This window comes from Wasmannia auropunctata, unplaced genomic scaffold, assembly GCF_000956235.1.
Source record: "Wasmannia auropunctata unplaced genomic scaffold, wasmannia.A_1.0 LD336101.1, whole genome shotgun sequence".
NCBI classification, from domain to species: domain Eukaryota; kingdom Metazoa; phylum Arthropoda; class Insecta; order Hymenoptera; family Formicidae; genus Wasmannia; species Wasmannia auropunctata.
The window spans coordinates 1937983-1960690 of record NW_012026789.1 but is presented as its reverse complement, the minus strand read 5'-3'; the positions used below and the strand labels follow the sequence as shown (position 1 = coordinate 1960690).

Below are 22708 nucleotides of genomic sequence, written 5' to 3'. Positions count from 1 at the left end.
ATCCTAAATTCGAGCTACGAGACTTTACACTCTTAACTTTTTTACAATCTTATCCTAGCTTATATTTGCGTGATCAAACGTGATTTTGAATATAACAGTTATTTCGGGTAATTCGGATATTACATTAATTTATAGGTACAAATATACACAAATATCCATATCTGGTATCTATGAGCAATTACAAGATTTTAAACTGTGCGAAAGAAACTTAAACTGTTCTTAGTTTAAGTTTATTTCTATTAACTTACCTATATTATATCGATCCATCATGCACGATACAGCGATTACATGATCGAAGAATCTATCAATTACGATAAATATTACAAATATCTACGGATAATATCTGTGTGACCGGCGAACGATTTATGATGTCAAGCTGTGCAAAAATTTTTAAGCCTGTTTCCCAAAGATTTATAGATCAATCTATTGTACATGAAGCATCGCAGTCCGGGATCTACCAATTAATCAGAATCATAGTGATATTCTGACGAAGCGCGCTTTCCATCCGATGCGATCTATCCTATCTGCACGTTACGAAATTCAGGGTGCGATCGAGAACACCGATTAGATCGTCATAATTACGGTAATCGTGTATCAGTTTTCACGGCGTGAGCGATTGAGTGAATTTTCGCGTTCGATCGGTTTTAGCCTTTCGTGAAAATAACGCGCGAAATTTCGCACCTACCTCGCGTAATTGCGGGTGTTTCGCGATATCCCACGACAGCGTGTTGCGCGGAATTTTTGCAAACGCGAGGCAATCTCGCGCGATTGAACGCACAGGAGGAGCCGATTCTTCAGTTCGCGCGTGACGGACTGACGTGTGAATAGAAGCAGATTAAAAATTTTCGCACAGCTTGAAATCAGTAACCGTTAATATTCACAGATAACAGACACATGGATATTTATAATTATGGATTAAATATCACGAGAGAGATGATGATCGCCTTTTCACAGAGGGAGAAATTTATGGATCAATGATTAAAATGGCTCGAAACTGAAGAACGCGATTTATTAGAAATTTATTTAAAAAAGTTTCTTAACATTAAATTATAATTATAAATTTTTAATTGTAAGTGATTTAACATTAAATTATGATAAGTCTGTACATAACTAGCAATATAAATAAGCCTGTTTGGTTTAAGCGGATCTTGGTGCCTGATAATATTTTTGTGTGAATTTGTATGTACGTATTATCGGCACACAGTTCATATAAACTGCGAATCGATTATTTGTCGATCTTGAAACAGCCCTAAACTGAAATTGGAATCGTGATATCACGAGTTAAATTGACAAGCAATTTAATAATATTGATGCTAATGAGCACCTTAAGTTCCGTAAAGTACTGTGAAGAATTTTCTGTACATCTTTTTTTCCTCTCTAAATCAAATGGCGTAAATGAAGTCTCTCCGGAAAAATCTCTACAATCGTTATGTTCGGACTTCTGGACTCACACCTCACGCGATCTCGCTCACCGGGCGGTTAACGATAACAAGCAGGGGGCGATTGTTATTACGGGAAAAACTCGGGATCTGGGTTTTTAGAATAACATATTTTCCACGCCTCGTTGCTATGTAGACGCGACGCAAATACTATGGTCATCGCAAATATCATGGCCGTGTATCCGCAATGCGGTGTGTAATGGCGAACGAATATCGTTCGGATTTTACGATATCGCTATTCGCGAGAAAGCATCGCGAATAAGCAGCGCCTCATATACATGCACATTCGATCCGCGCGCTCGCAATATTATGCCTAAGACCAATAATTATACGATTCCGACACTGAGAAAATGCCGAGAGCCACGATTTAATCTACCAGTTTGCCGCTTGAAATTATTCGAATCGGCGAACGTAAGCGCTTATCGGCGACGAGAGGAGGGAAGAGGGGGAAGGGATGAGGGAGACGGATCGGTAAGCGTAAATGGAACGGCCGCCTCCGTTTAAGGGCCCATTTCGCACGATGTGTAACGTCAACATCACATGTCGTCAACGTCACGTTATTCCGTAATGCAGTCTGAGTGCTTGTAATCCACCGGGTTGATTCATGTTACACGTAATGGGCATCGTCAATTTACTGGCTACCGTTACGGTTGCGCTAGACTAGAAAGACACTTTTGTGTAAGCGCGAGAATATAATTCGAATGCAAATTATGTTTCCGCGTTAAGATAAAAGAAATGACAGGCATTCCCATGCAACGCGATATTAATGTAAATTTATCTGTCGCTTGTCTCCGCAGTCACATTTGCTTTAAAATATGGAATAGGAACACAATGTGAAATGATCAAAAATGAGAGATACATATAAGCGTAGGCGCTTGTGTACACGAACGCGTTGATGGAATTGAGATAAGATGAATGGGAATTAAATTAGAAAATTAAGAGCATAACAAGAACGACGGTCGATATTGCGTCGTAGATAATTTAATTTTATTTCAACGTTCATAATATATACAAGGCGTCTTAATGTATTTCTTATACGTTCGATAATTTCACACTGTTCTTGTTTCGTATTTTGAAATACATATACAGGCCGCGGAGAAATCAGATTCAAGTCGATAGTCGATATTGTGCCATAGATAATTTAATTCTTATTTATCCTATCTCAATTTGTCGATGTTGCATCTTCAGTTTGCTTAGATTGTAAATGACAAGCGTTCACGTAAGACAGATGCGGCCGGCATCTACTTTATGCAAGAAAGCATAAGTGACGGTTAAGAAACGGTTAACGACCAGCTCGTACGAATCGTAACGTATGGAATTTAAACGTCTCTTACGGCACGCGAGAGGCCGGAGCCGTAAACGTGATGAGCGATGAGGCGAGCTGCGAGCGTGAAGCGTAACGATTTCTGCCGACCGAGACGTGAGATACAGGTATCACCGTGCAACAATATCGGCTATTAATCATACGCCGCGGCGAATATCGATAACCGGCCGCCGAACGGGCCATTATGCGAGTGACGTACGGTGTTAAAAGCCGCGCCATCGGCCGCCCGCGGCATTTACAACGGGGATCTTACGCGATTGACCCTAACTGAGAGAGAATGCGATACTATTAGAATACAATAGAACATGGAGAATTGAAAAATATAATTAATCTTCATCGGCTGCAAGATTTCTCATGCTTGCAATTAATAATATTGGCGCCTGCTTTTATTCAAAGTCTTAAGGAGATGTCATAATTTGTAAAAAAAATGTTCAGTTTCACAATATTGTGACTGAAAAGAGAACGAAAAGGAAGGGAACGAAACGAATCGTCATCATTTAGTGAATCAAGTTCTAAACGTTAATATAGATATTTGATATGCAACTCTCAACAGGAATATATGTATATTAATAAAGAGATTTCAAGAGATTTCTTTATGTAAGAATTTTAAAATTACGGAATCTGTAATTCGCGTCAGATTTCAAGACAGAATTTTATTTGTAAATTCATATACCCCGTATATTTTGATATACGTATATGTATATTTTAATTTATATTTTATATGCACATGTTACATACACATATTCCGATTCTTTATATATTTTTCGCATTATATGATCCTATTTTGAATTCTGGAGTAAATTATATAGGCTAAAGTGGGTTTAGAACGTCATAATATTAATATGGGCTAAAATGGGTTTAGAACGTCATAATGTTATTGTCATAACAGAATATATGTATGTTATAAAATATTATAAAATAGAAAATGGAAAATATTCTCTCTCTCTCTCTCTCTCTCTCTCTCTCTATCATATAATTTATAAAACCTCAGGTTAAATTCATAAACTCATAAAACCTTAGATAAAACTTCAAAATGAAAATAGGGACTTAAACGTGGAAAAAACTCGAATGTGGAAAAAGAAACTTGGCATAGAGACTTGAAAACAATTGGATTCTTAATATATAATTAGGTCATACTGGCCTTTATAATTTTTACAATAAGAGCTTGACTTCTCAGAGAAGGTAAAAATATTTAATCTCGATTTTGCCGGCGGTTATTTCGAATGGTGCTTTTTATCAGTTCCATATTAACGTATGATAGCTTCAGGCCTGCGCTAAATGAAAGGGCACAATTGTTACACCGTTGTAGATCGGAAACGCTGATATATAACTTGTAATACTACACTTCTGTACAGTCGCTGTTACGCTCAGCTGCCCAGTTGTTTTTCCAGCCGTCAGTATTCTGTCAATTCAGTTGCGCTTTAAATGAAATAATTTGTCGTTGCAACTAGAGCCCGTCTATCTCCCTCTTTGACGTGAAAAATACAATGCATTAATAAGAGGACTTCAATCGTATCATGTTATGATTTGAAATATTAGCCGAAGCTGCAGAGGGGCTTACTTCAGAACCGGTATATCAAGATTCAATATTCCAGTTCCGCAACATTATATCTCAAAAGAAAAAAAAAAGAGGAATGAATCTCCTCTGAGCTCATCGCCACCAAGTGAATCGATCTTCATATGTTAGTACAGATACTTGATACGCAACTCTAAACCAGCAATATAGATTTGTCTTGTTCACGCGAACGGAAAGACGGCACGGAGTTCGTAAGACAGCATATTATTGGCATAACAGAATGTATACACTGCGTTCTAGGGTTAATTTCGCCGTAAGATTGAAAAAGTAACTCTTGTTAGCGTCAGGTTTTCTACTTTCTTAGTTATTCCTACCCATGCCGAAGATAGCAATTACGTATATACATCCTGGCGATCGGAACGGATGCGGACTAATAAGTGAAGGCTCGCATTCGAGTGAGTGATCGATATCGACGTATTTATTTTTACGAATCGCGAATTGCGAATTGCACGCGACGGAACGGTACATTCGAAGATTTCGCCTTAATTGTAATCTTGTAGATTGCGATTGAGAAAAAATAAACGCTTATAATATGACTTTTCAATGTGTGAGCTTAATTTTCTCAACATTATATAAAATTAAAACACTAATGAAATCAATTCGATAAAAATAAAATCTGTTAAAGATATATTATATATATGAAATACATTTCATATTATACTTATATATTACTTCTCATATCTTCGTGTGTTGCATAATTTTTTTCGACTAAATCTTTTCTTTCCATATCAGAGAATCAAGAAATAATCTAATATAATATTACCTATTCTTTTGCATATTCTACGCAATATCTAAATATTACAACTTTTTATCTTCACTATAATTTCACTTTAATATTTGCTACTTATTTTACTTATCCGATAATGCGAATTGTTACACTAAGAAAAAAAGTTGTTTGTATAAACTAAATGCGTTTTATTGACAGTTTTTCTTTAGTTTAATTATATATATATTATTGAGTTAAACATACAACATTAACATGATATTTTGTGAATTAACAAGTATTTTGTTAAACTAACAAACAAGTGTTTGCTAATTCGTGACCTGTGTATAGCAAGCGGTCAAGAAATATTTTTTTTTTTACATTTTTTTTTCTCTCAGTGTAAGAATCCTATTTCGAAGAGCGACTCGCAACTGGTTACACATAGAGGCACATTCTCTCTTTATCACGTTGTCGGAAGTTTAGATTTACGAATTTACCCAGCAGATTGGAAATATTTCTTTCACGTTGCGCATAGAAAATTCTTAAAACCGGTAGTTAACGACAACGATAAGTAATCTAGCGTAACACATGAAAATCATATCCTTATGCCATTTACTTATCACTATCACTTGTAACTTATATATTTTAATGAATTATGTTACGCGTGTATATTTTGCATTATGTGATATTTATGTACTCTAACAGAATCTTAACTCAAACCTTGATTGCCAAGATAATTATTGAAAATGGACAAATTGCGGGCAATTAATGGACTTTTATTATATTCTCGCTGATAAAATATTGATTTTAAGCCAAATGAGAAATCCATAGTTGTATTATAATGCGATAAACATGTATATATAGTGTATACATTTATCCGTCTATTAATAAAGTTTTCGTCAAAATGTACGCAAATATATACGTATATATATACGTTTTTTATTGGCTTCTATAAACGCCCGCACGCGCAACATTAATCTTTCATAATTCTGATGAGAGCTCTCTTTAGCTTCTCGCTTTATGAATGTATCTGATGAATAAATTAGCTGATTTATCCTACCTGTCAGCAACCAAACATCTATAGACATATTTAATACTTATATATTTTAGCCAGTATTCAGGCCGTAAATTCGCCGAATTTAAATGCAAAATTTATAAGCTCTGATGAGAAAAAGAAAGGAGATACATTCGCAGTCAGAAGAATTTCACATGTCGGACGGATAAACGAACGTTCTGAGAACCACCAGTAGCCTCCAATCCCATCCACTTCATCTCGCAGAAGTTATTCCCGTAAATTTATAAATTTATTTCGAACATAATTCAGGTCAATACAAAGACTGATCTTTTTTGTGAAACGGCGCGACGGTGTAAATAAATATAAATAATGCGCATTTGCATGTAAGCCTGCAGAACGGTATCCTCTCGAATTGGGAAGTGCGTTACACCGGAGAGTAACGTTAGGAGAGGTCTAGAGCCAGCTCTGATTTGCATACATAAGCGATTCGAATCCGTGCCGAGAATATTGCCAGGCCGCATGAATTAATAGCTGCGGAAGATGCTCGCTGTAGATAAAACGCGCGAATATCGTTACAACTCTCTTAGTTCGCAACGCAAGTATGTTTGCGAACGATTATCATCGATCAATCGATCGATCGCTTCGTTAAACTTCGTAACGGTACATTTGTGATATGTTAGAAATTTAACGAAATTGCCCCAGGCAAGATAAAATCGGATCACGAAAGATCGATCCTTCGCAATTATGAACAAAATCTTGCAAGAGATTGCTAAAGAATTATATCGTTTTCACACATCTATAAGTATAATCACGTCATTCATCACGTTTAATATTTTATCGTGTGTGTAAATAGTAGCTTTCACATGGCTATAAATAAATAAGTGTTGGAACAAAAGTTAACATTTCTTTGTTTTGCTAGTTTCTATTTTATAGAAACTTGGAAAATATAATTTTTACTTTCTTACAGGCGTGATGTACACATATAAATATATTTACATATAAAAATGTTTATATATATAAATATTTTTTAGCATTTTAAAATCGCATATGAAACTTGCTAAATACATGAATGGGACGAGCCTTAACGGCATGATTTAAAATAGTTCCTATCGATAATGTTTTTGTTTCCAGATATTAATAATTTTTTTATGTGTTTTTTAAGCAGAAACATAAATTATTAGAGATGAGAGCATTATCATATTTTATTAGCAAGAAAACACAAATTAATACATTCGGTTGTGTGTAAAGCTCAACAATAATTTACAGTATATTATATAGATATTTAATTAACTATATGATTTTAATAATTCTCCCATAAATTGGCATTTCTTAAAGGTCAGTATCTAAAATTTAGCAGTTTAAAACTAATAAAAAACATCGTTTTTAAAATTAAAAAAATATTACTTTTATTTGCTATTTTAGACGTAAAAATCAGCCAATTTAATATCCATCGTTCTTTATTAAAAAGATATATTTATTATAAATATGTATATATGTATTTATAATTTTAAATATGTATTATTAAATATTATTTTGTATGAAAATGAATATCGAGTTTATGAGATTATGAGCTAATTAATAGCCCGTTACTGTCAGTAATAATGGACAACTGCTGGACCGTCTTTTTTTCCATTGGTGATTCTAACGAACTGAAAGTCTATTATCTTTCCAAGTAACAGGATGACATTAAAGTGATTAAAGGATGACATATATTTTGATCTATGTCGTTTTTTAACGTCACTCTATTACTTGACGTACAAAAAAATGGAAATAAAAATTATTATGTAAGAATAAAAATATGTTTGAAATCGAAGAGTGTATTCGATAATGTGATGAAAAAAATTTTCACTGATGTACATTATGCTTAAAGTTCTATACTACGAGAAAGAAGAAAAAAAGCGCTATTCTCTCACAATATGTCGAATTAATAGCCCGTTACTGTTAGTAATAATGGACAACTGCTGGACCGTCCTTTTTTCCATTGGTGATTCTAACGAACTGAAAGTCTATTATCTTCAATTAGCTTCCTCTAACGGGCGTCACAATTTTTTATGGGTTTAAAAGATGCCATAAAATTATGTACATGCTCATGAAGAAAACCATATATAAATCATGTTCTAACGTCATTAGGCGTTGTCACTTGAAATATGACTATTTCGAATCTTTAATAGAAATTAGTAGGTGTGCGCGTATTTTATGAAATTTTTAAATTCATCGATATTAAATGCCTTTAGGATTTTTAGGAAATTTAGAATTAAAATACTGCATCTGTAAATATTCTTTATGATAATTTTATTTAAATAATATAAGTTTCTAGTAAACACAGATCACTTCAAATTAGAATTTCGATAAGACTTACAAAATATTTTTTATAAAACTGAAATAGAAAACTTAAGATTTCTATTTTTAATAAAACGATAGTATAATTTTCTTACAAATAAATATGATTTTTCGATATGTAGTTTGATGCCTTAAATATCACGTTAATATTTTACCTTCAAATAACTTTTTAATACAAACATTTTTCAAAAATAAAAATAAAACTTAGAAACTTAGCAAAATAAAAATAATTAGATTTCTTAATCAAACGTTACTTCTCAAATTATATCCTACACTTACATTAATCTTGATCTTTTCGATCTTCCTATTGTGACCTGTTGGCCTTCGTCTAATTAAATCCATGGTGAATTTCAACTTCGTAGTAGTTTAATTAGCATTTCCTGGTGTAAGTGGATGCAAAACATTGCTGCGGTTAAAACGCCGCCATCGGCATGACACTGCGGTTCTGCCGTTATACTGTCTCCCCTATGTATGTCATCGTTAATTACTCCTAGTTTCATTATAATCTTATTACTGCGATTCAAACGCGCGAATGTATATGATATTTTGCAATGTATCTATTTATACGACATAACTTTAATAATATATACTTCCTGAGAACTATTCTCATTCTTCGTTTTCGATCGTTTTGATCTCGTTAATAAACGGATAAATTAACCCAGCAAATTTATGTAAATAATATGAAAGTTTGAAGTTGACATAATGTCTATCAAGAAAAAACACTTATGTGTCTCGTTTCGTATCATTTTAATAATAAATGTAAAAGTCGCGATTCCTTTCAAAGGAATGTATCATCCCCTTTTCTTAAGATATGTACATCTTTCTTTGTAAGATACGTCTTCAAATAATGTGTAGATTATAAACTTCCCGAACGTCTAAAATTGAAGGCAAACATCCATGGTTTTAGAGCACAATATACAAGCATGATCCAGCAATAAGAGAAAATGTGCACATGCGGAAAGATATTTTAAGCCGCGATCGAGATCGTACATGCGACGTCGTATCTTTCCGATTGACATGAGCAATACACGCCGACGTGAAACATCGGTTCGTCGCTCTCTTTCAAGTTACGATAATGTTAATTAAGCAATGAATGATCTCGTGCTGCGCCGGCATCCTAATGATGGGCCGAGCCATGAGAAACACGCTCTCGTGTGGCAAGATGCTCACAAAAAGCGCACGTGGACACACCGTAATCTACCCGCTGCGGAAAGCCATAACTCCTCATCACACACGACGGCTAAAGACTTTTTTGCTTCTATCAGCTCTTCGGAAGATAAACCGCGAATTCTTAAATTGCACGTTTGTATGGCCGATGCACGTCCGTACGTGTGCACATATAATTAAGAAATAAAATTCCGTAGAGAAGTGTTTTGTATCAATAAAACTTTATTCTTGAGACAAAAAATCTGCCGTTAAAATATTATTTAATAATTTTGAAATAATTTTCATAACAACAATATCCTGAAGTATCAAATTTATGAAACACATATTTCCTGTTTAGTAACGGGAAGTTGAAAGCTCCTTCGAAAATAAGAGACAGATATAATCCAATTAAATTCTGCGTAAAATTACGACGCTTGTAAAATGCAATATGTACGTACACTATAATCTACTCGCACTAAAAGACCATAACTTCTCATCGCTGGCCATTTAAGGCTTCTCCTCTCTTTCTCGTCTCTTATAATATTATAAAATAATCCTTATAAAAATAATCCAAGAATTCTTAATCTTTTTTGCACGAGGTGCACGAGCTGCCGTATCTCAAGTACGAGGGATGCTTCCAAAGTTCTGGGTATCGCGCCGCGGAGCCAGACATCTAGTGTTATCTCATACTGTGATGTATACACAAGTTCAGCATACTTTTCGTGACATCTGTCAACGGGATTCAGTAATGTATGGTCGTTGGGCGAGTACAGACGTATTTCCCAGGTGTTAATATTGTGACATTTGTGACTACGGAAGACGCTGTAAATTCGCGAGAAGTTATCATTTTCTTCATGTGGAAAAATGAAATTATTCGACGATTGCGTGAGGTATTTGACGGCTCTGCGGAATCCAAGAGTTGTATATGTGCATTGGATTGATAGACTCTAATCTGTAAGAATATCTTTAAAAGATGATTCACACCATGAACGACTACTGCTGCAAAACGACACAAGCATTCGTCTATGTACTCGTCTAACGACCATATGTTACTGAACCCCGTTGACAGATATCACGGAAAAAACATGCTAATTTACAGTTTATACATCACAGCATAATACATCATAGCAGATAACGCTAGATATTCACCCCGCGGCGTGATTTCCAAAACTTTAAAAACATTTCTTATTATTATATATCAAAATTACGCGTTTAATTATTACAATAATTACTTTCCCAATATATATATATATTTTTTATAAAATCTGGATTATAATTAGAGCATATTATTATATTATTATAAATGATTCTTTTATATATAATTTTTTTATTGTACTTGCATTTTAAAAGTATTTGAAGTTAATGTCGATATTTCTATTCGATATCATGAACACTTTAAAATATTGTTATCGATATTATTACTACATTTTTAGCGGCAAAAGGAAACTCTCAATTCTCTGCAGAAATTTCTTTCAACTGGTGACTGTTTGCGAAAGATAAAAACACCGATCATCATCGAGATTAACGAATAAGAAAAAAAACGTAATTACCCGAAAATATTCATAAGGTCGTTAATGTAGCGAGTGGCCATAAAGAAGCCATAAAATGCCGCGGAGGAAACAGGCCAAATGCATACATGCATAAATCCTACTTCGGATTGTAGCGAATTCCGGTCCTGAACGTAATATTTTTCTTGGGCGTCGACAATTTCACGTAGCGTAACTAAATTAAACGTAAAAAAACGTAATTTTCTGTGTTAGTGATCCAACAGAGCAAATAAGACCGAAAATAAATTATTGTGGTCGTGTAAACCGGTTTAAGATCTCTTTCAGGTTCTACTGCGCGCGAGGCGCGTATCATAATACACTTCCACAAAATTCTCTTATTACATTAAGAATACAATGTATTAAATGTGTTTCATTATGACAATACTTTCTCACTCGCGACTGCAAGAATCAGCCCGCTTCACCTAATTGTATCAGTCGCACTAATTAAAGCACGTGTGATTTTCCACGCTCGTCGAGATGAAAAAAACGCCAAATGTAAAAAGCCGGTAGCGCAATCATGTCTACAAATCGCGCAACGTGTTTCATAACGATGAATCTGTTCAACATGTAATATTTTCTGTATTTTATAATCTTTCTCCCTCTCTTTCTCTCTCTCTCTCTCTTTTTCTTTCTCTCTCTTCCCCTCCCTTTTTTTATTAAATAAGGTAATTCGTGTTCAAATTTTATTAATTTAGTTTGTAATTATCTCATATTTTAAATTTTAGATGAAATAAGTATGCGTATATATACATATTTATATACGCACTCAATTATATGCATTAATCAGGCCATTCGCGCTAGAATATCATGTGAATTTGCCAGTTCCGAGATGACGCTGTAGCGTGTTATTCGTAAATCATGCGATTTATTTTGCAATAAGGAGCCCATTACGAGATCGTGGCTGAATCATATAGATATTTAACAACTCACATTCGTTTATTCATTTCATTTTCTCTGTTTCCGTTTGTATAGTGAATTATTTTACCGTGCGAAAACATTATTAGACTGAATTGCTATACAAAACCGGATATCAATCCTTTATGGTGCTCATTAACTGGCTAATTAGCCGTGAGACGTGCGTCAATGAAAAGCCTGCTTCGAGCGATGAACAAACCGGAGATTGCTCTAAATGCATTTGTTTATCATCGTAAAACTATAAAATTATATTTTATATCTTTCCTTTACAACATCCTTGCTTGATAAAAAGAGAAATATTTTCTGTCTTAAATGTAAAGGCAAACCACAATTGTACTTTTAAAACTATTATATGTATAAATATTTTAATAAAAATAGAATATATAATTATATAAAGATAAGAGAAAAAGAGAGAGAGAATGCGCGTGTAAAATAATTTTCTTCCCAGCATTTCATTAAAAAATATGTTAATATAAAAAGTATTCTCGACCTTCTTTGTCAATAATGCTTTCAATTAATTTAAAAATATAGTTAAAATTCAAATAAAAATACATATATTTAAAATACATACAATTTTGGAAAAGTCTATAGGTAACAAAAATTTTAAGATATTTTGACTTTGTCATTTCATTTTTTTACGTGGTTTTTTTTGAAGAAACAGTATAATGAGGCACGGAAAATTTATTTATTTTTTCTTTTCGTGCTACACGACGCACGAAGGATCGCGACAAAAAAGTGGAAATCTCACGTGGAGTAAACAAGTACTGGGTCAAACGGTAATAAATCGAGATGCCGGGACTTGGGAATCCGCGAATGGCAGTACCGGAAAGATGCGTTGCGCGGTCGGTCGTCTCGGTACGCGTTCCAAGAAACCGCAAAAGGGTTGCCTAGCGCCGTAGAAATGCGCCGCTACAAGCTACACGGCATCGAAGATCTGGGTATCTGCCAGCATTGAAGTCAAGGTTGCCATATTTGTTGCGACAAGAGAGCAAACCTTTTGCGGACCTCGTTTTCTTCCTTTTCCTTCTTTCTTTTTTCTCTTTCTCTGACGTGAGACGCGGGAAGAGCGATTGCCTTTCTAACGCCGCACGATCGCAACTGCCGCTTCTTAGTTCCGCCTTCGAAGCGATCGGTATTATTCATATTTAAAAAAAATAATCAACCCCGCATCGCCAATGCACGCAGAAATTAAGTGAGATACGTTTAATGCTTCGCGATTAAATCCTTCCTTGAGAAAGTCAAGAATTTTAGTGGAGACTAAAGTGAGACGTCAATAAGACGAGTGGACTGAGCTCGTTTAACGAATTTCCATTTGTGAGGAAGTACGGGAAATTTTTCTTTTCGGCATTCCGCTTGCTGGAGTTTAGAAAGCGCAATTCACGGCACGAATCGCGGCAGCGACGCATAATTGACAATTTTCACGTCGCTGACGCGACATTACTTTGTAATTACGTTGTACGCTGAAGTGCATCGGGATTTATTTCCTAGGTTTTCCTTTCGCAACAAGATTCTACTCACGTAAAACTGCACTTAAGCGTTTTATGTGATAAAAACAACGGAGCGTAAAATAAAATAAGTACGCGGTAGATTAGGTATAAAAACGTATAATGACTAATAATTGCTTGATGATAACGGAATTCAGTGACGTTGGAAATTAAAGGACATTTGAGGGATACCGCGAGATCTTGAAAGAATTCAAGTAAATAATAGGCAATCTCTTATTTTTGTTACAATTCTAGATTTCCAATATTTACAATCGAATTCTCGTTTAACTGCACCGAACACAATGAAGCGTACAATAAAGTGCGTTTAAACGCACGAGAGAGATTAGGTGTAAAAGGATGTAACGACCAATAATTGCGCAATAAAAACGGAATCAAGTGGCGTTGAAATTAAAGGAAAAGAAAAAAGTTTCCAGAGAATTCAGATAAACAACGGACAATCTTATAGTTTCCAATGTATTATAATTGAATTCTCGTTTGGCCGAATGAGCACAACGCACAACGTATAATAAAGCAGGTTTAAACGCGCGAGAAATTAGGTGCAAAAAGATACAAAAGACTAATAATCGCGCGGTAACAATGGAGTCAAGTGGCGTTAGAAATTGAAGGGAAAGAGCGAAGTTTCGAAAGAAACTCGGGTAAATAACAGACGGGCAAACTTAGTATTTACAATTTTGATTTTCCAATTTATTACAATCTAATCCCCCTTAACTGAAATGAGACAGGTTTTTACTTTTTGTCGACTCAATACAGAATTACGAGTCTTTAAGAAATAATCGATTTACTTTCTTTGTCGACTCGATGTATAGGGTAACTCTTTCTAAGAAATAATCGATTCTCGGAGGATGTGCACACCGAGAAGTATTAGGATTACATGTCCTGTTGCACATTAATATCGCCGAGTCTACGTATATGAGTCGCACCTGTCTCGTTAAATTCGCGCTCATGTTCCAATCTATAGTGGCGCAATAGTTTAACGATCGCGCAACTCTCGGCGGTGAGTTCGCAAGAGCGCGACGCGCGCGCATCGTAACGTGCCGCGCAGCGCAGCGCGGTTTCAAGCAACAAGCACACTCGAGCGCGAGTGCGCGTGTGTTGCGCGATATCGCATTATCTTTATTTCCGCGTGACATAATTCGGCGGCATTAAACGCTCGTCAGCGGCGACGCGGCACACAATCGCGGGTTTAAAATCGCGGACGCGGTGCAGTGATTCGCGCGGCCGAATATACAATACAAGCGCACGCCCGCGGCGTCGGGCGAGACGCGAGAAACATCCGTCGCGAAATGCACTTGCATTCATGAGTGCGGGATTAACAGCTCCCCGTCTGTTATCCGGTAACTAACCCCGCTAATTAAATGGCAGCGCGAGCCGCATTTTCTTTTATTGTACGGACTCCTATTACGGACGGAGGATACGAGTAACAGTATGGTATAGGAGCTTCTCTCAGGCGCGATAAAACGCACTTGAGAAATGTCACTGTTGCGAAACCTTCTATAAGTCGCGTATATAAATTCAAGATAATATAATTATCTCTCTTGCAGTTAACTCTGTTAAGGTAAATCGTTATTTCGAGTGTTATAAAAACGTTAATTATGAAAATATCAACTTTGTTTCAGATTATTTTTAAATTATTTGATAACGTATTACATTAATATTATCAAATAAATAACGAAAAAGAAGGGAAAATCAGCGAATAATATATATATATATATCCATATATAACATCCAGTTCTCTCTAATCAATTAATCCAATAAAAATGCGTTACAAAGAAGAATATTAAAAAAAACTTAGATTAACGTTTCTTCGATCTCTCAATTGTTTCGAAAAAGTTAATCTGCGTCATTCTGCAGACTATATGACTGATTTAATTATTAATTACTGCCAATTATAACAACTTACTACCAGTTAATTACGAAACTATCAATTAATTGTAATAGACAGGCGCTTTTTTTATTTTTTTTACTTTACCTACCTGGAGATAAGAGCTGGCTGCCGACAGAACAAGACGATGCGCGAGGAATCGCTGACCTCCCGGACAGCACAGGGCCACATCGGCGAACCTCTGCGACAGCATGGCCTCCTTCAGGATGTCACCGACGTCCGGCGCCCTCCCAGAAACGCGGATCACCTCTCCCATCATGCTCCACTTGCTCGCGTGATCAATGATCGTTCGGGACACACACGCGGAAATATACGCACTCCCCTGGTCGAAAGTACCCGGCTACCTCATCTGCATGCGACTTTGCGGCACTTGGGAAGGAAATATCTTTGCAAAACTTCGAAAGTTCTTAACGACTGCTCTTCAGTCGAATTGTCGTTGTCCATTCCACCGTGCGCCACGTCAGCTTTCACGTAAAACCATCCTCCGGGGAAATTCGCGCGGAGATCTTGAGATCTTCGAATATACTCTTTTTCTCTTCACTCACGCACGTAAAATTCGAGCACGGAAAATCCTTTATCCCGTTCTCGAGCAAGCTCAGTGTCGTCTACGTTGCAGTTTGCGTCGCGCGCATTCGTAATGCGATGACATTAATAATTATACAATCTCTCTTGCAACGGAATATATTTCGCTCGTTTTGAGAATACCTTACGATTATTACGCACGCGAACTTTTGTTGACGGGCGATCAATCGATTCGCATTTACAGGTGACATTTGTTGACTCTGTTGTCTGACACTGACTTATAGCCATATAATTATTGGCATTTTTCAGCGATAACGGTGTTGGTATCCGCTGTCACATCGTCATTGTAAGATTTATGACGGGCCGCATTCTTTTTGCTCGCTTTTTTTAGTCTCGCTTTTTAATTCACCGTTAAAATTAACTCGACAATCAGCAGATCGGGCCAATATAGCCTCAGTGAATCCCGCCTAATCTCATTCCGCCCATTAATTAATCTTCTTTCTGGTCGCCGACCTCTATCGAGTCGCCGGATGTCGCCGAAAATCGGACTGAGTCTAGAATCGGACTCGCAGAAATTCGAATTTCGCAGACCTTTAAAGCTGGCGATCCTTCTTTTTTACATGAACAAAAATTTCATTGTATTCTAACGAAAACTGCGAACAAATTTTTTTAAATGTCAATTAAATGAATATTTAACACTTGGATTGATTTACATCTTTTTTTTTGTTATGTTTTTTGTACACATTCGAAAATTGATATAAGGCACGAGCTACGTAGATATCTTAAAAATCATTTGTTCCTTCGTCAGAGAAAGCTCGGAAAAATCCAGCGCGCGGAATCCACCGAGCGTCTCTACTTTCGTTAAATAAATTACACCGCCGTCTCGTACGGCATTGTTCGCGTTTCACAAAGTTCCCGGTCAACGCATGTCCATCCCTATCCTACATTGATACATCTTTAATAAGGCGCTTTCATTGACCAACATGCGCGCACGCGGGCACTTTTCTTCCTCGTGCTGCTCCGTCGTCCACGGCGGCAGCAGTCCCATAAACTCCTTGACTTGAGATTTCCTTCCCGCGATCGGTTTCTTTAACCGTGCGCTTTTTGCCGCTTCGGCGTTGCTCGTTATTACGCGATACCCCTGATAATTCCGTCAGAATGCAGTTGGACGAGTCGATTTCACGACAAATTTATACGCCGCCCGGGGAATGCTTTGCACACGTCGCCATCGAATCCACCGTGTCGAGATCATCCCGTTTAACGAGCGCCGACCTTTTCTCCTAGATTATTTGCTCCTCGATCACAATTAGTAGATCTCGAAGTCACCCGAGGGCGTGCACTTTTTTTCCACGCTGCGGATCCGCCTTCGAATCCTCAATCGACGCGTATGAGTTATCACAACCGGCGAAAGAATACCTGCTTGGTTACTTCGTCATATTGATGCGTCACATTGTCCTTCGTAAAATGTCATCACAAAAGTTTTGATTCTGCGATATTTTTAAATCCGGAAGTTCAATAAACATTGAAAATCTTTCCGACTTATTAAATCAATTAAACGATTTCACCGAAAGTGTCGATTTGCCTCGAAAATACGTAATTATATCAAATCAACCAGCTATACTTCATCGATAATCCGCTCCTCTAGTCAAACCAGTCTGACTTAATAATTAGTGTCCCTGATTAAATCAGTTCAATTCACAACGATCTCGTTAATCGAACTTTATTAGGCTAAAATCCTACTGCATTACTCTCGTCTGACTAATTAGATCTAAGTGTCAAACTCGTATAGCTCGTACTCAAGATTGCATTTACAAAAACAAATACGATGGATGCCCCATCGATCTACGAAGGAGAATTTGGGAGATCGTCAGCGAATTGATCCGCGATTCTCGGGGCCGCATCGCGAGTACTCGCGGATTTGCTCGACATATCTCAATCGGTCCCGTATTCGCGGAGATCTCAAAATTTCCGGAGTCGTCGTCGTTGTCGTCGTTGTCGTGTGCTCTCTGTGGCGAATCGCGCTCGCTCGCGGCGCTCACGCGAGGAGAACCCGTCGCTGAACGACTCAGCAGGGCGACTGCCACCTGAAACGCTCAGGTGAGCAGAGACCACCTCTGCCACCGCGAGAGTGGTCTCTTCGACGAGACGGAGAGAGCACTCGCAGGGAACTCCTCCCATGTCTCGCTGCTCTATCCCCTCCCGCCCTCGAGCGGAGTGCACCTGCGTGCACTCGTCTCCCGTATGCATGCACATCTCTTGTGCTCTGTGCTCCGTCAGTTATACACACACAATTAATTTCCAATCACGTAAAATGAGAGAAACGACAGTAGTATAGCCGACGTGACTGTAAACTTTTTAACTTTCCAAAATACAATATCACTTTTTGATTTTGATCACATCCGCGGCTTTCGATAACGGAGGTACGAATAGCGGAGATAAGAGTAATGCAATCGATCATGAGCGGTGAAAAAAATAAAAAATCGTAAAGAGATAATGACGCGAAATTGTCTTCCGAGGCGAACTTAGGCTTAAGTTAATAATCAGAAAATGCATTGGAGATGAATCAGAAATCCTGTCTGGGAATGTAGATTGTGTAGACAATTAGGATTCACTTCAGCCCGTTTGGCCTCATACCGGTCGCCGTTTTTCTTGGAACTGTAGACAAATGAAATGCAGAGATCTCAGTTTGCTTGACGTTGAAATAAATTGTGACGTAAAATACGGAAATATATCTGTAATATACCTGGCATTCTAATTCCTATATACAGGACGATTCATATATGTATATTTCGTCAATTCGCAGTGTTAGGAACAAAAGTACGCGAAAATCATTATGCGATTATAATCATTTCTTCAATCCTTTTAATCAAGACATTCGATTTATTTTTATTTTCGAATTTCAAATTGATATGAAATTGGCGCTTTTTAATGTGAAAATAAATTTCCGCAATCAAGAATATCTGTCTTCTTACCCTTTTTGTAGAAATGACAGAAGAAATTGGAGACAGAAGAGAGAAAACATTGTACAGTAATTCTTCGATGAGAAATTAAATTCTGTATTGCGAAAACACGTTTGTCTCAGGCGTTTGAAACAACGTGTACACGTTATAGTCCTATCACCTGTAGAAAGGTGAGCGCACAGATAGAACTGCGAGTATCAAAATCAATGCGCGAGAGAACGCGCGCGGCTGCTTCGCGCGGGAATTCCTGCGCTAATGTCAGCTGTCAGTGAGTTAAGCGGATAATCGTTAGCGCGTTATGTTTATAATCGTCGAGTATAGCAACATCACGTATGGCAGTAAGAGAACATCGAAATCGAAAGAACGAACGGGATTTTCTGTAATATTGCTCACCGACAGCCCGTTTATTAGGCATAAGTGACTAATGTGTAAGAAATAAAATACGCATTTTTTCTCTCAATCGCAAATATATACGTATATATTTTTAGCATTTATAAAAATTTGAAATAATCTAAATGAATCTAAAAGAATTTCATGTTCCGAATGAATTATAGATTTTATAATAATTTATAAATCTGTAAATCTCAGAAAAAATGAAAAAGAATGTTTAAAAATCCTACTGATTGAAGTCCTTCAAAGTGACAGATTAAAAAAATCTAGAGTTTTTGTGCAACCAAGATATTTAACTCCAAAAAAATCAATAGTTAAAAAATTAAATGTCTATGCAACTAAAAATCGAAGTATGTAAAAATTTAATCGTGTGAATAAGCAATATATAAGTTTAAGAATCCTTGAATGAGAGGATTTAGGAATTAGGAAATATAAATATCATGTTTAAACATTTGCAAAAATATAAAGAGATTTGGGAACCAAAATTAAGTTGATCGAAGAATTTATAGAATTACAAAAAAAATTATTTTAATGTAAAATTTCAATTTTACATATTTTTTTTATTAGGACTTTCATGCTAAAAAAATTCTTGATAACATTGCACGCTGAGTCACGTAAGTAGCAGGATCCTTGTAACTGGCAATGGAGCTGAGAGCTAATCATTACACACCTTTTATTCGCTTACCGGAACCTGGCAATCACGTTTCATAGTATGCCTCTAAGAGAGAACACGCGCAGTATATATAATTAATCTCCTATTAATGGATCAAAACTGTTCGATAAATTTAAATTAAACTTACTAATTTATCACTATTTAAGCTCAAAGATCTTAATCAGGGAAACGCAACCGATCCTACGTTTTTATGTAAGCCGATATACGTGTTACTTGAAAGAAAAAGAAATTCTAAAATCATATCCATAACTTATTGAGATAATTATTTAATTCTATATTCGTCAAATTGCGTGACACGAGAAATCTAAAGGTTTATTGGCTTTTATTTTTAAATTTAATTCTTCTAATTTTTATTTTAAATTACTGATTTTATTCTAGTCAGTTACTCAATTTTTATTTATTGCTCAGAATTTTTCGACATTTGGCGAAAGTCAAATAATCCATCGAAGGAATTAAAATTAATAGTTTCTATTAAAGAGTTAACAAGTGAGATTATCTATTTACATTTTATACGTTATATTTGCGAAAGTTTAGCACGCACACACACACACACACACAGCGCTACTTTATCACGTAAAAATGATTTTGCGACAGGGAAATTCTCTGCAAGAGATCGCGATAGTGGCGCATACTTGGATTCTTATCTGCCTAGAGAGAATGTAAATCGGTACCGAATTAGGGAGTGTCTAAGATAGAAATGACATATCGTTGGATATCATTAGCTCGGTTTTCCTTGATTCTAAAATTACGATGCGCGCACACGCGCGCGCTTAGTGATAACGGCCTTTCGTGTGTGTGTGTGTATGTGTGTGTGTGTGTGTGTGTGTGTATATATATGTGTGTATGTGTGTGTGTGTGTGTGATTGCATACTTCAGTTCGTGTACGATACACTGTAGGTAATCATAAACACACACATGTCGAATTTTAATATCTTTTCTTTGATGATTGCGAGATATTTTTTTTTACACCGGCAATTACACGCCTCGTTGCCCGGAACGGATATCATCCTTTATCTTTATCTTTAAAGTTTTATCTGATTGACGAATTCCAACAAGATTCTGATGAAATTTTGTTAAAATATACTTGATGCATTAAATCGTCAACGTAATCATTGGTAGTTATCAATAAAAATAATATCAATTATATAATTCGAGGAAAATACATCGCATATATATATCATCCGATGACACTACTGCAATAATAATATTCAAAAAGATAGCAATATATAACTGAAATATCAGTAATAATTTTCGAGTAAATATCGTTTTTGATGGAACAGTAATGAAGAATAACTGTCAAGCTGTTGAAAAATACTAAAATAAGTGATGGCTTGTACTGGCGTTTTTATCTTCGAATTTCACACTTAAAAATCAAATCGATCCTACCGTAATGCTTCCAAGATAAGTAGTTTAGTCATAAATTATTAATTGGCTTCGTGGCCCACCTCAAAAATACCGGTCCTCAAACTGTAATAAACATTAACGAAAGAGAGTTCGTTTGACATGGTGTCCGTCATTGCTGGTTCCGTTACGGTGTTATTATAGATGTGAGAACGGCGCCACTTCCGGCCGTATTATCTTAAGACCGAGCGAAGGAAATCGATCTCTCCCTCCGTTCAAATTGATGAACCCGACCTATGAACACGTGTGACGGATGATGATGGACAACAAGCTGAAACTGCTGCCGCTTCTCGAAGTCATCCTAACAGCGATATATTATAACGGCACAAGTGTGAAGGTTGAAACGAGTTCCTTGAAAGTACCGAACGTCGAACTGGTAATGCCGTTTATTTAATCCACGAAACGCGGGCTTTAAAAAATTACACAGAAAAAATCAAAACATTTCATCGAGCGTTTATGAATAGCATGTATGATCTTCATAACATTTATATCTTATTAGAATCTTTATAATTTGAACAGAAATTAAAAACGCAATATCTGACTAATTTAATATTCAATGATATGTAATAAAGTGACTAATTTAATATTCAATGATATGTAATAAAGTGACATTAAATAAATAAAATAAATTGCAATTTGCAAAACTGTAAATAAAAAGTTATAATAAAATTTCAAAAATGTCTTTAGGTTTTTATTTTAACCTTTTCAGCGTTTAATGAATCATAGAGGATGACAGATGGAAAATAGTTGAAACGAAATAGTTAATACATAAATAAAGAAAATTATATAAATTAAACACTATTCTATCAAAGAAACCTATCATTTTTACTAACACACAATGTAAAAAAAAGGCAAGAAATCATAAAGTGGAAATATTATCATAAATTAAATTGATTGTCAATTCGATAATGATACTGTAAAGAAACTTATTGCGAAAAATCCTGGCTGAAGCAATATTTTTCGCAATACAGTTTATAGTTATTTAAGATACTTGTAGCATGCCATCGAATTGACGATTAATTTAATTTGTGGTAATATTTTATTTTATGATTGCATTCTTAAAGACCGACAGTAATCAGCGCGCAATTTACGATAACTGAAATTTAAAAATTTAAAACTCAAGAATATTATTGGGTAACAATCAACATCTAGCCTCGGCTGAATTTGGCTCTTTCCCCTTTATTATTGTATAATTAATTATTTTCTTGACAAATTTTTATATCAAATTTTTTTCATATTATATCATGTCAACTTTTTGAATAAAAATTCATTGTTCCGATAATTCATAGCAATTTTAACAGATAATAATAAATTAAGAAGATCAAACTCGTGAAAAATTTTTTTTCCTGATATCCTTAAATCCGGTTCAA

General features: G+C 35.8%; 2 protein-coding genes and 1 long non-coding RNA gene across 4 annotated transcripts in view; 1 reads left to right on the top strand and 2 right to left on the bottom strand.

The window, feature by feature from the left end:
• LOC105458623 overlaps positions 1–15928 on the bottom strand; it is a 28150-nt gene extending 12222 nt beyond the window's left edge. The window contains exon 1 of the mRNA XM_011704093.1: positions 15484–15928. Within this exon, the coding sequence (XP_011702395.1) occupies positions 15484–15651 (168 nt within the window). The 5' untranslated portion in view covers positions 15652–15928. The remainder of the gene's footprint in view (positions 1–15483) is intronic.
• LOC105458645 (EF-hand domain-containing family member B-like) overlaps positions 1–22708 on the top strand; it is a 53841-nt gene that overhangs the window by 21796 nt on the left and 9337 nt on the right. The window lies entirely within an intron of this gene.
• On the bottom strand, positions 19641–21843 carry LOC105458632. The gene is made up of 3 exons (XR_975554.1): positions 21383–21843; positions 20065–20149; positions 19641–19982 (listed from the first exon to the last, which is right to left on the bottom strand). It is a non-coding gene; the product is annotated as an uncharacterized LOC105458632 (long non-coding RNA).